The sequence below is a fragment of the Medicago sativa genome, chromosome 3, assembly GCF_051527215.1.
Source record: "Medicago sativa cultivar Bolivia chromosome 3, Bolivia_mono, whole genome shotgun sequence".
In the NCBI taxonomy this organism is placed as follows: domain Eukaryota; kingdom Viridiplantae; phylum Streptophyta; class Magnoliopsida; order Fabales; family Fabaceae; genus Medicago; species Medicago sativa.
Genome location: NC_140751.1, coordinates 89,559,821 through 89,575,264, shown reverse-complemented (window position 1 = coordinate 89,575,264; position 15,444 = coordinate 89,559,821). Strand labels below are relative to the sequence as shown.

At 34.9% G+C, this 15,444-nt stretch overlaps 2 protein-coding genes across 5 annotated transcripts; one reads left to right on the top strand and one right to left on the bottom strand.

Moving 5' to 3' along the window:
- Positions 1 to 1,421: 1,421 nt before the first annotated feature.
- On the bottom strand, positions 1,422 to 6,452 carry LOC146941687 (NAC domain-containing protein 82-like). 4 transcript variants are annotated; one of them, XM_085755505.1, is made up of 6 exons: positions 6,270 to 6,452; positions 6,008 to 6,179; positions 5,629 to 5,760; positions 5,249 to 5,526; positions 3,679 to 4,059; positions 1,422 to 1,985 (listed from the first exon to the last, which is right to left on the bottom strand). In XM_085755505.1, exons 3-6 carry the CDS (start codon positions 5,723 to 5,725, stop codon positions 1,722 to 1,724), a joined length of 1,020 nt encoding a protein of 339 aa, XP_085611631.1. In that variant the 5' UTR covers positions 5,726 to 5,760; positions 6,008 to 6,179; positions 6,270 to 6,452; the 3' UTR covers positions 1,422 to 1,721. The 4 variants fall into 4 exon arrangements, with proteins under 4 accessions (XP_085611631.1, XP_085611632.1, XP_085611628.1 ...); XM_085755506.1 differs by having other exon boundaries at positions 1,422 to 1,982; XM_085755502.1 differs by having other exon boundaries at positions 5,629 to 6,179.
- Positions 6,453 to 13,980: 7,528 nt separating this feature from the next.
- LOC146941686 (uncharacterized) lies at positions 13,981 to 14,604 on the top strand. Its single transcript, XM_085758021.1, has one exon. The coding sequence runs from the start codon at positions 13,981 to 13,983 to the stop codon at positions 14,602 to 14,604; it is 624 nt and encodes a 207-aa protein (XP_085614147.1).
- The last annotated feature ends 840 nt before the right edge of the window (positions 14,605 to 15,444 follow it).

Here is a 15,444-nt window from a genome sequence, read left to right as displayed (position 1 = left end):
AAAAGTATTGGAAATAGAGTAAGTTACTGATAATTTTATGGGTTAGTTAAAGGAATGGGCAAATTAAAATACAAAAACTAAAAGAACATTTCATCATAATGTTCGGAGTTTTGAGGGAGCCTACAATGGATTTGACCATCACATTGGACTAAGAGAAACCCTACAAGTGAGATTGAGATCACATCTTTGCCTAAAATCTTAAGACATTATGTATATTTTTCATCTCGCTTATATGTTACTCAGTATATACTATTGTAGCTGATGTAGAAGTTTAACCCACACATGACACATAAACATCCCTCCCTTAAATGCGAGACTTCGTATGTTTGTGTTATGGTGAGATAGCCACATAAGTTCAGAGGCACAACATGGTAAAAAAATATCGGTTGGCGGCGATTTCAAAGAGGGTTGTTTGTTTCATTCTTTCACAATAAGAGATAAAGTAAATTAGCAAAGGAAAGAAGATGACAAATGAATTTAAACTTGAGAGAAATTATAAGAGAAAAAAATAAGGAGTGTTTTTATCCGTAAGAGTCATTAGAAAAATGCCACTCAATTTAAAATAGGTAATTATGCTACTAAAAAATTAGACTCATAAAAAAATGTCACTTAATTTAAAATATCTAATAAACATGTATTTTGTCAACACATCATAACACATCTACATTTTTCCATTGTAAGATCCCACAAAATACCAAAAATGAAGGAATTTGAAATAATAGAGAGGTTGAATAAAGTTTTTTGCATGGAAGCGAACGACATTCAAAACGAAATTTTTAGATAAAGAAATCAAACAGATAAACCCAAAAACTAACAAAACAAATCATTATTATGTTCAAACTTCCATGGGAGCCTACAGCGCTTTGTATTATCACATTAGACTAAGAGAATTCACACAAGTGAGATTCACATCACATCTTCTTTCAAAGTCTTAAGGCTTTATGTATATGAGTAATCTCACTTATATGTTGCTCGCATTTACAATGTGGAATTTTAACTCACACTTGACACATTAACATCTCTCCATTAAGTGTCTGGAATTCCGTGTCCGTGATCCACTACCAAGAATCACTCCCGCTACTCCACAATATTGAACCGGGATGTGATACCACCATTGGAATTTCTAGAGGAGCCTACACTGGTGTAGATCGACAATTTGGAGAAAGAACAACCACGCAAGTGAAAATGATACCACCATATCTTCATCCAAAACTTTAAGGCTTACAAATAAGATTTTTGTTAACTGACACTTGATACATCGCAACATTCTCTCCCTCAAATATGACGAAAATCTAGCCCGTGCTTGGCACGGGTGTCCATACTAGTTTTAGAAACAAAAATCTAAATTTCCCCAACTTCTTTCATTTGACACCACTAATCATCAACGTAAAAAATGCAATGAATGTAAAAGTTGGAACTACTTTCAGCATAACAAGAATTTACTCAAACAAAGGATAATCCAACAAATAACTGTGATCAAGCATATAATTCATCAGTTTACATATGTTGGCTTATTCCAGAAATCAATGTTCAAATTCAAATTGACAAAATTCATACCACATACAATGTCTTACAACGGAAAATAGGAAGAGAATCTATAGTTTTCTCTAGTCATATAAGGTACTTGCAGATATAGTTCTGCCAAATTATGTCATATAAGGTACTTCCATCATGTTTAGTCTGCCAGGATAATGGCACCTCTAGGTCAAGTAACTCAGAAATCAGCCATCATGTTTAGTCTGCCAGGATAATGGCACCTCTAGGTCAAGCAACTCAAAGAAATCGGGGGGGTTGCAAAACAAAGAGATGTCGCCAGCAAATAGCTTTTCGTTTATAGTATTTTCATCTTTTTGGCCATAGGAAAAACCGCTTCCATCATCCAATCCAACCAAGCTGTTAATATCTCCCAGGTCCTCAAAAATCTCATTTGGAATTAAATAAGGTGCACCTTCAGCGTTGTTTGCTTGACCAGGATTATCAACCTTCTGTCGAACATAATCACATATTAGCATATATGAGCAAAGTGATGTAGATTAAAGCAAGCATGTTAAAACTGTCTATGACTCATAATATTACAAAATAAAATCTACAGAAAAGAAACTCAATACATTTCTAGATAAGAAAACAAATACCTCTGCCATCTTGATTAGTAGGATCAAAAATTTTTAAGCAATTCAGCCTTCCAGTTTTTAATGGTTAGTCAAAGGGGAAACTAATAAACAAAAATCTATTCAAAAATAAACAACCTTCACCCTCCCTAAACAAAAGAGTAAGATTGGAAAATGATGATATGCCTGCTTCTTAATTTATTTCTTTGGAAAACTAACCAACTAATTTACAAACTTTCATTTGCACAAAAGGGGTAGCAAGGATATTCTCAAATGACACCACCAAGTCCAATATAACAACGAAGCAGACATAAGTAGAATGCAGCATTGCATTAAATTATTGAAAGTATATGTCTAATCTCACACTTATGCACACTACAGCATAGTCTAACATTCATTACCTAGGCCATGTAGAACATTTAAGCCCCACTAATCACTTTGGAGTGAGTTAATTGCAAGTGCAATTAATCAGAAGGCTTTTCCTGCCTTCGACTAGAAGGCCACTTCTTGCCCCCAAATTTTTTGAACAAAAATATAAAGTATAACACAAATGTCCAATGTTCTAATGGCAGATGGCATAGGAAACTATGACAAAAGAGGCGGCAATCATAAAAGAGAACACATATACCAAAATATACCCAAAAAATGCAGAATACAATACAAAACCAAAAGCACTGCCAGCATATGTTAAGACCAATGATCAAACTGATAGAAAGCACATAATATCATAAGTCTTAACAGTAGCATAAGTGGACTAGTGGAGGAAAAAAATAATAACAGAACTGAGAGCAAATGAAAGATAGCAGGAAAGAAGAATTACAAAGATAACAAAGAGAAGGAGAGGTTGCCAAAAATAGGGCGTAAAAAAAATGACTGTTCGCCAGAAATGGAAGCTTGCCAGATATTGGAGGTAGTCATATACAGACCTTCTAATAACACGTGATACATTATATGTATTATACTATATACATTATACATATTTCATCCTAATGCATAAGAATTTTGTACTATAAATTACTGTTTACTGTAATCTAATTAGTCATTATTTAAAATTCTAAAAAATGAGACTATTTAAAATATATATTTTTATTTCAAGATAGTATTCTATATACTCTTTACTACTTTCTACACATATTTATAGGTCATGTGGGTTTTGGGTCTGTCTAGCCATGGCTCATGATCCGATTTCTCATTTTTTTTTGCTACAGGCTTTCAATCTGCCATCGCCATTGTTGGTGATGAGATTGGTGCAGCAAGAATGGTAACCACCATGGCCCTTGCATAACACTAAAAGTGCCAATGTGTCATGCAATTCAGCAATTGACTGACAAATGAAGCCAGAGTGTGATGTTTTATATAAAATACACGATAATTTCAGTATTTCAAAGATAACTAAAAAAAGAGGAACAGTTCACGAGGAATCAAATACGAGATAAAAAAAATAAAAAAAGTTGAGGTAAAAAGTGTAGAAAAAAGATGTTGAAAGATAAAGTCAGAGCTACCAAAGTTGGGGAGCATCTGGCACAAGTTAGTTGTAACAAATATAAATATCAAGAAATAGATTACACACCTCAGATCCATTGTTTTCATTCCCGGCCAATGCATTTTCATCGTCGAAAATAGCAAGCATGGATAAAATGTCATCATCAGCTTGATTGCCTGGAGCTGAAGGGTGTGTCGTGCCAGAGGGCATCAATCTTGATAGACATGATAAAGAGGTCAGTCCAATGCATCCACTTGCAGAGGGATGCATGTCATTTACTTCAGAAATATGGCTTGAGCTAGGTAGAATGAGAGCTGGTGCAGACACAGCAGCAACAGGGACAGCTTGTACATAATCAATTTCCTCTTCGCTATCCCAGTCTTTCTCATTAAATGGTTTTCCATACTGTGCACCATTCCTGGGACCAGGACCTTCCTTTTGAAATACCCTACAAATCACATAGGAGTTCTGCAATACAAATAAATCAGTAGAACAGTTAAGATAAAACCAGGAGAACAATCAGAAAAAAAAAATGAGACAGAAAGTCAACATCCCAGACTAAGAATATACCAATTCATGCTAAAACAGTCAAATGCATAGTACTATCGCTGTCCCTAATACAAGTCCTCTTTAGGGTCTGTTCAGATGTTTCGAGGGGAGAGGATGGCTTTGGGAGCAGGTGAATAAATAAATAGAGAGATGTTACACCTTTTTTGAGAGAATACTTTTGTATAGAATGATAAATGATGGCTTGTGATTAATATATTGCTGATTTTAAGAGTATTGTAACAACTTAGAATTGATTTGAAGAATTTACCAAAACCCTCCAAAATACTCCTCCAATACAATTTGAGTTCCCCCAAATTAGGAGGGGTTTAGTTGGTCCTTGGGCCGGATACCAAGTTTCCAAAAAAACAAATAAGAAAAATAAACTCCCCAAAGCCCTCCCCTACCAAACCTCTTCATTCCTTCCACTCCATCCTTCCATTTTTTTCAAAGCCCTCTCCTCTCTCCCCTCCCCCATAACTCCATAAGCCCCCAACAGACCTTTGGGAAAAAATTGTTCCTAAATATAAGTCTTATTTCAAATTAGTAGATACATTATTTTTAGTTTTTTAATATACCCCTTATTAATACTAATAATAATTTGTCTTAGGGCCCCTTGTTAATACTAATAATAATTTGTCTTAGGGAGATAACATGTCAGAGATAGACATGTCTATACGCAAAAGTGCATTTTAGTAACATCCATACACACAATGGATACATTAAATACACTATTTACTTTTCTTAATATAAATGAAAATGACAGCTGTTTATATCAAAGGACAGTGAGAGTAATAAGATGGCAAAACAAAGCTGCCACTCAATGCTATGTAAGCACGCACGAAGTATCTACGGCCATGAATCATTTACAGCTTGAGTTTAACATGAAAATACATGGTTCTACTATGATGTCATATCCAACAAAAGCTGTAATTTTAGGTATTGAAATATGTCAATAATCAAAAACTGGCTTTCACGTGTAACAAAGGGCAATAATAGCAGCAACAGTACTAGACATCACGTGCACAGACCATTAAACGCCATACGTACATCCAACAAAACAGTTCGCAACCAATTGATAAACATAATTCCTCATTCAAAGATGTCGTACCTGTGGAACACCATTGTCAGCTAGGTCTTTGTCTTCAAGTCTGTATTCATGCATAACCCAATCAGTTCGGTCTCCTTTAGGAGCTTTGCCAGTGTGAAACACCAGGGTTCTTATCATCCCCACCACTTGATTCTTATGTTCAATCGACCTATCCTTCCCTGTAGTCTTCCAGTACCCTACTTCTGTTGCCCGATTCATCCTCCCTCCCGTGCAATATTTCTTTCCAACAGGGGTAAAGAAGTACCATTGCAAATCACCACTCTTGAGCAAAGATTTATCTGAAAAATAAAACATCAGAGAAACACAAATGTACTTACTACTAAAATACTTCACCGACAGACAAAAAGCTTAAAACTAGTCGAGTTTCGTTGAATCCAAACCTGGTAGATCCCATGGAGCATACTTGTAAATGTCAAGTTCAGCAATGACATGAAAAGGGAATTTTCTACCCAAAATCTTCCTCTTGAGAAAATACATTACCAGCTCAACATCAGTGGGGTGAAAACGAAACCCTGGAATCATCAATTTTGTTTCGGCCATCGAAAAATCAAAAAGAAAAACCAAACCCAAACAGAAACAGAAACAGCTTCAGAAACTAACAACCTTAAACTACCAAACCCCCAAATTCAACAAACAGAAACAAACTCTGGTCCTTAAGCGCAACAGCAATGTCAATAACAATAACTAAAAAACAAAAACTAGGCTTGTAAATAAAAGACAGTGTTAAAAATAAAAAAGAGGGAATTAACTTATAACAACCCTAATAATTGAAGACGGAGAAGGAAGATCAAGTCCAATGGCGGAAGAAGATATTCCAAAGCCTGCTGCGACGATTGTTATTCATGAAGAGAAAATGTTGAGACTGGAAAGCTACAACGGATGGTGATGATGGTTCCGTGATGATAAGAAAAGTCATCGGCACAGTGGAACCCTAACATTGCATTATCAAATTCAATTTCATATTCTGAGCGATTGGGGAAAATGCATGGCGATGAGAATGAATGAAGAAGAGGAAGCTTACCGGAGAAGGATGAGAAAGCACCGCGAACGAGGCGATTTTATGTGAATAGTTGAGAGAGAGTGTATGAAGCACGGAAGGGTAGTATTTATAATAGGATTATTTGGAAAAAAAGAAAAATGGAAAATTGTTGCTTGGTGGAGGGGTTGCTTCTCTCTCTTCCGGTGAGTGAGTAAGAGGTGGAGTGGCGTGGAGTAAGAGAGAGACGCGGCTAAATTTCTTTTCCACGAAATTCAACCAGCTGTTTCCCAAACACATCATTAATTACCAATTCAAATTAATTAAAAAACACACTCAAATTAATTAAAAGCACATCATTACCAAATTTTCCAAGTGAGCAAAAATAAAAATTTAAAAAAATATATATTATACTGTATTAAAATTATCAAGGTGAAGACTATAAATTTTATTTTATTTTTTTGAGAGAACTAATTTTTTTTAGTAATAATATACTTTTGATAAAAATATGAATTGTCTTAAAATTATAAAAAAAAATATTATGTTGTTTGAAAATTATAATGATTGTTAATAAAATGAGAAAACGTCAAAGTTCAGACGTGTTGGTGGTTACAATCGTTTTATGTATTATTTGATTTTGATTATCACACTTAGATGTTGCATCATATTGTATCATATGTCTTGTGTTAAAGGCAGTTCTCTACCTTTCATATAATTTTAGTTGCGTGGGCAGCTTGTTGGTGTACTTTAATTTTGTGGATTGCAAGCTTTCTCTGGTACACCTTGTGATAGAGTGACTTCTTTTGGTTTTTAATATATCATCAAAAGAGTTTATGGAGTTCACTAAAAGATATCATCATGTGGGCAACTATGCATCTAAATGGACATTCTTTGGCATGCAAGCGATAAAGATATCATCAAAAACAGTTTATGGAGTTCACTAAAAGAGTCTACACGATTGTACAAGCTAAAGAGACTAGAGAAAGACTAAAATGTGTTAGTCAGTCAACACATCGGTTTTCTTTTCTCCAAGTATGACAAAACTGGACACATTAATCCAAATGCAACAAGTCTCTAATTTGCTACAGTAAAGTAGGAACCACCACACTGAACTTGCAGTTACATGTAACCATTTCTTATAGAATTTTTTAGTCACTTTCAACAATGAGATGAGAAATGTGCTCCTTCCAAGCCATATACAAACCAAGGTACATGCCCATGTATCAATATGAAGGGTGTAACAAGCTTCAATTTTCCCAATGTAACCTCTAATCCATCTACCATGTGAGTCACAAAATAAGTCGCCACATTCTATGAGTTCGACAACTCCATTGCAAGCACAATCACATTTGAGCTTTATCCAATCATCAGGGGCTTCTTTCAACCAATGTAGATTGACTCCTTGGGTTGAAAAATATGGTGAAGTTGTTGAGCAAAGCAAGCATTAATTCTTCTTGTGAGAATATGTATTAGCAAAACAAAGTTTTTTGGCCTTTGAGAACCATCTTAATATATATATATATATATATATATATATGGGATTTTCTAACTTGTGCAATGTTGCACAGCTTAAGGAGCAATAAATGCATTGTTTTATTCACATAATAATCTCTCAATTAATTAGTCTTCCTTGAAAATGATTTTTTCTTCTCTCTCCTGTTGACTATTCTAGAGAGATTAATCCAACATTTTATGTCCAACAATCTCACCATCTGTATGAAAACAAACAAAATAATATGCCATATATGCCCTTATCTATCGTAACTCTCGGTATCACAGCACATTGGACGCTACCACCACAAACCCCGACGAACTATACTGTAGTTTAGAGGTCCATGTAGGATCACCTCATGATCTGAATCCAACGTCAAAATCCAGTAATGAGCTAAAAGTCTATATCACCCGCAAAGATTCTGATCTCAAGGTATTGTTAGAGACCCTAAATCAGAAAGAAGGAAACAGAAAAATATTTCTTCTCCATGTATTTGGTTTCATCAGGATCAACAAACCAGAGAGTAGCTACTACTAGTAGAAGAAGAAAATGGTTATGATTTTTATGATTTAATTCTTGCACTGAATCTTGTATGAACATCTAATGCATTTGTGAAGCATGGGTTTTCTGTTTATATAATTGGTGGATATTGAATTCTAGCATGAAGGTGAGTTTTCTGAAATAAAAATCATTGCTGGGCGGCCTAGGCATAAAAGGCATTTCATTTTGTTTGTTTTTCTTAAAGATGGTGATTTTGAATTGAAAAGTTGGACGAGTCTCTCTTTAGAATAGTCAATGGGAGAGAGAAGAAAAAAATCATTTTCAAGAAAAGATTAATTAATTGACAGGTTATTAGGTGAATAAAACAGTACATTTACTGCTCCTTATTATGTGAATAAAACAGTGCATTTAGTGCTCCTTAAGCTGTGCATCATTGCACAGGTTAGAAAAACCCTATATATATATATATATATATATATATATATATATATATATATATATATATATATATATATATATATATATATATATATATCTTATGGCATATCCACATCAAAGGGGTCATGAAAGTAGTCTGTTAGTTAACATCAATATAATCAATCTTTAGCTTATTGATGTTGTTAAAAGTCTAATTCATGTCATCAAAGAAAAGATATATATTATTTATTATATGGGACAAGTCGTAGCCATACCTGAGGATCAAAACACACAGTCATGTAACACATGAAACGTCGTTTCAAAATCTCGCGCCACAATTAATGCATGTAGGAGAAATTTCCACTCCCCGCTTGCTCCTGCAAAAATTGGCGAAAAGACACTCATGAACATTTGGCCAGATAAAGGTTTGACTTTAGTATAAACCCTTCCAACTCCAAAAGGTTTTCCAACCACTCTCTGAAGTGTCCTCCAAAGTTTGAATATTCCTAGTTTGTAGCCTACAAGCAGTATGAATGGTGAACTTACAAGTGTTAGAACCTCCCCAACCCAAATTACCAGCTTCGTCTGCATCATATGAGACTGGTAAAGAAAGCACCTGATTCACCATAAATTGTTGTGCATGAGGTTCATATTCCAATCCCCATCATAATTTAGGCCATCACGAATGGAAAAGAGTAATGTCGACAAACGTTTGAGTCGTTGAAGAAAAAATATCACAATCGTTAGCGACCCGCTTGTCCAGCCAAAAGTTGTCAACAGGCGTTCTAAGAAAATTGTTTAAGAACCTATAGCAAAATAATTTATCTTAGAAATATAAGTCAAAGACTTGTCAAAATCATAATTACATGATTTTGTAGCTAACGTTTTGTAGCTTTCAAGCTTGATCCGGAAAAAGCATTTGACAACGTCAACTGGGATTTCCTTAGCTCTTGCCTCCATGATTTTGGTTTCCCCGACATCACCATCAAACTCATCGTGCATTGTGTATCTTCTTCCAACTACTCTATTTTATGGAATGAGAACAAAATGCCTTCCTTCAAGCCTACTCATGGCCTCAGACAAGGTGATCTGTTGTCCCCTTATCTCTTCATCCTTTGCATGGAAAAGCTCACCGTTGCTATCAATTTCGCCGTCAACCAAGAGAGTTGGGATCCGATTCATATCACAAACAGAGGGCCTCAGATATCTCACCTCCTCTTTGCAAATGATGTCCTCCTCTTCACTAAGGCGAAGAGCTCTCAATTTCATTTCATTCGCAATCTTTTTTATAGATTCAACCGAGCATCTGGTTTGGAAATTAACATTTCAAAGTCAAGAGCTTACTATTCTTCAGGTACACCTCATGGAAAAATCACCAACCTAACCACCATTTATGGAATTCAAAGCACAACTTCTCTTGGAAGGTACTTGGGCTTCCCTATGCTTCAAGGTCGTCCTAAAAGAAGCGATTTCAACTTCATAATTGAAAAAATGCAAACTTTCATGACATCTAGGAAGAATAGGCTCTTAAACAGAACATGTAGATTGACTCTTGCAACATCTGTTTTATCCTCCATTCCTACTTACTATATGCAGATTAATTGGCGTCCCCATAATATTTGTGATAGTATTGATCAAACAACTCGGAATTTCATCTGAAAAGGCATAAATGATAAAGGAATCCATTTAGTGAATTGGAAGAAGGTCACTAGCCTGAAACATCTCGGTGGGTTGTGTATTCGTACAACTAGAGATGCCAACACCTGACTGCTTGGGAAACTTGTTTAGGACATGGTTCAACTAACTAACAAACAATGGGTTAACCTTCTCTCTGACAAGTATACAACATGGCCGAACATTCTTCATGCTACTACTAACATCATCAACTCTCCTTCCTGGTCCTCCATTATCCAAGCCAAAAATATTCTTCGTAATGGATATCTATGGCGTGCTGGTTCAGGATCCTCCTCTTTTTGGTTCCACAACTGGAGCTTTCATGGTTTTATTGGTTCACTAGTTCCTATCATTGACATTCATGACCTCCACCTATCAGTTAAAGATGTTTTCACCTTCAACGGACAACACACTCGGGCTCTTTACACTAACCTTCCCCAGACAATAGCAAATTCCATAAACAACACTCACATTAATTTCAATGAGATGGTTGAAGATGCTTTCATATGGAATCACAACAAAAATGGCGTCTACACCACTAAAAGTGGGTACTCTTGGCTCCTATACAACTCGGATTCTTCTACAAATACTTCATTTCACTTATCTTGGTCTTGGATTTGGAAGTTGAAAATTCTTGAAAAATTCAAGCTACTAGTTTGACTCGCTTGTCAAATGTTGTCCCTACTTTACCTCTGCTTCATCACCGTCACATTGTTCCTTCTGCTACCTGTTCGAGATGTGGGGACAACGAGGAAACTCTTTTGCATTGCCTCCGCGACTACATGTTCTTTTCTAGCATTTCGTGTAAGCTCAGATTCACAGTGTAACGCCCTCCTTTTTATTTAATTATTTTAATTAGTTTTAGAATACATTTATATATTTATATGATGTATATGAGGGATATATGATTTGTTGAGATTAGATGTCTTTTTATAATTTAGTTAATATATTTTGTTGAGTGATATTTTGTTATGTTATATGTTTGTATTTACTAGCATAATATATTTGTTAATTGTTATAGATATATATTTGTTATTTGGTGTATTATTATATATTTAGTAGAGAAATATTATTCATTAGAATATGAGGATTATTAGTGTAAGTAAAATTGGAGGTTAGAATAGAAAGAAGAATAAGTTGTTTGACCTAAATAGATTTGGGAAGAATATTTTAGTATTATAAATAGAGAAGCTTAGGTTGGAAAGAGTTTACCTTAAACCGCTTTTTGAAAAAGAGGAGAACAAGAAAGAAGAGAAGAGAAGAGAAAAGTCAAAAGAAGAGGAGAATACCTTAGGAAAGAAGAACGCTGCTGCTGATTCAGGAATTAATCTAAGGTGAGGGTGAGACTATCTTGCATTAATATTAAGTTGTTAAATCATTAGATTACATCTAACAAGTTGGGGAGAGTTTGTGAGAATTTGAGAATTAGGGTTTTGAGAGAGATTTGATGATTTAGATGATGAAACTTGTTGAATTGACATAGAAATTGTGTACAGACCTTAGATAATCCATATGATGATTATTGGAAGTAGTTTTGAGGTTAGCACCATGAGATTAGGTGAAACTTGAAGAAAATCTGCATTCTGCCCGGATTTTGATATTAAAGCTGGTATTGATCGGTGCGGAATTGGTCTTAGGTGTAAACACGAAAGTTGTAGGTATGGATGTTAGCTTTCTAATGCCGTTGGTCTCACGTCAAAACGATTTATAGAACTTGAGTTATGGTCAAATTACTGCACGTAGGTCACAGTGAATTTTTATGGACTTTCAGCACAACTTTTCCGAATTTAAAATGAAAACTGGTATTGATCGGTACATAATTGGTCTTAGGCGTAAACATGAAAGTTTTAGATAATTTTGTTAGCTTTCTAGTGGCTTTGGTTTGACGTGAAAATGATGTTTGGTCTTTGAGTTATGATGAAAATACTACAGGGAGGTCTTAGCAAAATTGTACGGTGACAACATTCTCTGTTTCATGTTTTTGCGTTTTGTTCATATGTTTCTGTTTTGAATTGATCTTTGTTGTAAACATGAAAGTTGTTGATATTTGTGATATCTTTTCAGTAGCTTTGGTTTGACATGAAAATATGTTGTGGATAATTTATTATGTTTTTACAAAGATACATAGTGAATTATTATTGATGTTTAAATACGATGTTATATGATGTTGTCTATGATTGATGAATTATTGTGTGAGTGTTTATGATTGATGAATATGATGTTATATGATGTTGATGATGATTGATGAATAATGATATTATCATGCGAAGATGTTGTTGTCGTCAATGAAGTCGAAGTTGTTTAAGTTGAAAGTTGTCATGAAGCCGAAGTTGTTAAGTTGTAAGTTGTTACGAAGTTGGAGTTGTTAAGTTGTTGAGTCCATTGCATACTCATATAAGTTGGTTGGGGGTTTGATGCCCTGGAATGCTTAGTCATTCACACGATGGGTGAGGGCTTGATGCCCTGGAGCTTTTGCTCACTATGTTGGGGGCTTGATGCCCCGAAGAGCCTATTTACACTCATATAAGTTGGTTGGGAGCTTGATGCTCTGTATTGGTACCAAATGCATTTGCATATCAAGAGGTTTTTAAGATGATTTAAGATGTGAAGTTGTCGAGGTGTCAAGTTGTTAAGTTGTTGAGATGCTAAGATGATTTGAGATGTTAAGAGTTGCATAGTCGAGTTAAGTCACATTGTCGAGTTAAGTGAGGTTTGATTATGAAGTTTGATTGTGATTCGATGATTATGATCTAATGATGATGAATTTGATTATGAAGTTGTTTTCGATAATGCTATGTTTTGATAATGATACTTATGTAAATTACATGATGATGCTTATGATTATATTTGATGTTAAATGTTGATGCTTATGATTATTATTGATGTTAGATGTTATGTGATTTATGATAAGATGTTATGTGATTTATGATAAGGTGTTTGTGACTATTATTTGATGACATGTGATGATGTTTTATGATTAATAATTGAGGTTATTTGATGAAGTATATGACTAATGTAGGAAGAATAATGACACTAGTTAAAGAAGTTTAAGTTGTTAGATATGATTAATGAATTATAAGATGTTTAAGTTGTTGAATGTACTTTATATGATTTATATGTTTAATATTATTGTTTGAGAAATCTCACCCCTTTGCTTGGAAATGTTGCTCTTTGTATGAGTAACTTGCAGGTAATCAAGATTAGAGGCGTCGTGAGTGGACTTCTCACATGTGTGTCTAGGTGCTCTGATACGTAACGGGATGAGACTTGACTTTACTTCTATTCCTTACGTATTGTTTATGAACTTTTATGAATAAATATTGAACTAAGACTTATGAGATTTTTTTATGAGGCCTGCGTGCCAAAGACTTTTTATGTTGAATGAACTAATTCCGCTGCGAAGTTTTGAATTACTTATGTTCAATGATTTTGAAGAATAAATTGTTATTTATTCAGTTTATGAATTTTTAAGAAGTGTAGCATTCCGTTTAAAGTTGAATTACTCTGATTTTTAATTATGAAATTTTTACGTTGGGAAAACGGGGTGTTACACACAGCCCAGGTTTTCTTTTCGGAAGGACGTGCACATAACTGGATAAAAAATAATATAAATGGTACTCGTTCTTCCACCTTCTTTGCGGCCTCTGGTGGACGTGGAGACACCGTAATTTGATGTGTCTTAGCCATGAAACTTGGTCCCTTTCTCGGCTTAGCTTTCATATTCATGACATGACTGAAACCATAAAGTCCAGTTTTCAAACTGTGTCTGTCCCTCCCCCAGACGGCATGGTCCGTTGGAACAGTTGTAACTACAGTTGTCATGTGCTTAATGTGGATGGTAGCTGCTTGGGTGTGCCAATTCGAGCTGGTTACAGAGGTGTTATCCAAAATTATGCAGGTTTCTATCTCTCGGGGTTCTCTGGTTTCATCCCAACTTCAACTGACATCTTGTTTGCGGAACTCACCGCAATTCATCGTGGGTTGCTTCTAGCTGTGGAAATGGGCATTGCGGAAATGGTGTGCTATTCAGATTCTATGCTTTCCATAAGACTTCTCACTGAGCATGCTTCTAAATATCATGCTTATGCTGTTTCAATCCAAGATATTAAAGATCTCTTGTCAACAAGAATTTTCTCCATTCATCGTTGTCTCAGAGAAGAAAATCAATATGCTGACTTCATGGCGAAACTTGAAGCCACCTCGAATGAGGATCTTTCTACTCATTCTACTCCACCGAACGACTTTCTTCTTTTGACCAAGAGCGACGCCATGAGATCCTTCTTCCCTAGAGCCTAGGCTTCTTGTTTTTTTTTTTTTTTTTTTTCTTTTCTATTTCTGTTGTTTCATTTCTTTTAGCTTTGTAACAAAAAAAAAATAATAATCATAATTACATCGTTTTTTACGAAAAATGTAACACCCTTTTTCATTTTCTCAAACAATGTCTTAAAAACAACACTTAGTTTGTGAGAACTTTTATTATAACAAATCGGGGACCATTTTATCCCCATTATGAAAATGTGAGGAATAAGTTGAGTTATATTTTTGTGACCCATCAAAAAATTGTGAGAAACCAAAATGAGTATTCACTCAAAAAGAAAAGTAAGTGTCGCACGCCTATAAATTTAACATTTTTTAACACTTATCTTAGCATTTTCATTTTCACGTGTATTGTTTCTTTTTACACTCGATAGCAATTAAATTTGTCAACAAAAAAACAATTAAAAGTTTAAAACAATCCCCTAAAAAATAATTAAAACAATCTCAAAAAATAATTAAAATAACTACTAGTAAAAAATAATTAAAAAATTACTATCAGTAAAAAATTAAAATAATTACTAATAATAATTTAATTAACTCGCGCATCTATGCAACAAAAACGGCAACGACCCGATCACCACCGCACCACCGCTGTCCCCGCTTCGAAACGCCGTCGTTTGGAACACGGCGCGAAGATCCATTGCAGCGTTCGATCCATTTCCACATTCTCTCTCCGCAGTTCAACGACATTCACATTTCACATTCCTCCAATTTTATCGAACCCGCACTGCCATTCCCCCGAACATTGTTCCCTCCTCAGCTTCAATTTTCGGAGCCCTAATTTTCTCAACAAGAAGCGTAGATTACACTGCCAAACCG

Bases quoted from the DNA above. Each gene is read 5' to 3' on its own strand.
- LOC146941686 (XM_085758021.1), top strand. From the start codon at position 13,981: ATGTGTCTTAGCCATGAAACTTGGTCCCTTTCTCGGCTTAGCTTTCAT.
- LOC146941687 (XM_085755502.1), bottom strand. From the start codon at position 5,788: ATGGCCGAAACAAAATTGATGATTCCAGGGTTTCGTTTTCACCCCACT. The intron at 4,060-5,248 runs GTACGACATCTT...TTTGTATTGCAG, and splicing joins CTGACAATGGTGTTCCACAG to AACTCCTATGTGATTTGTAG. The intron at 1,986-3,678 runs GTGTGTAATCTA...TATGTTCGACAG, and splicing joins ATGAAAACAATGGATCTGAG to AAGGTTGATAATCCTGGTCA.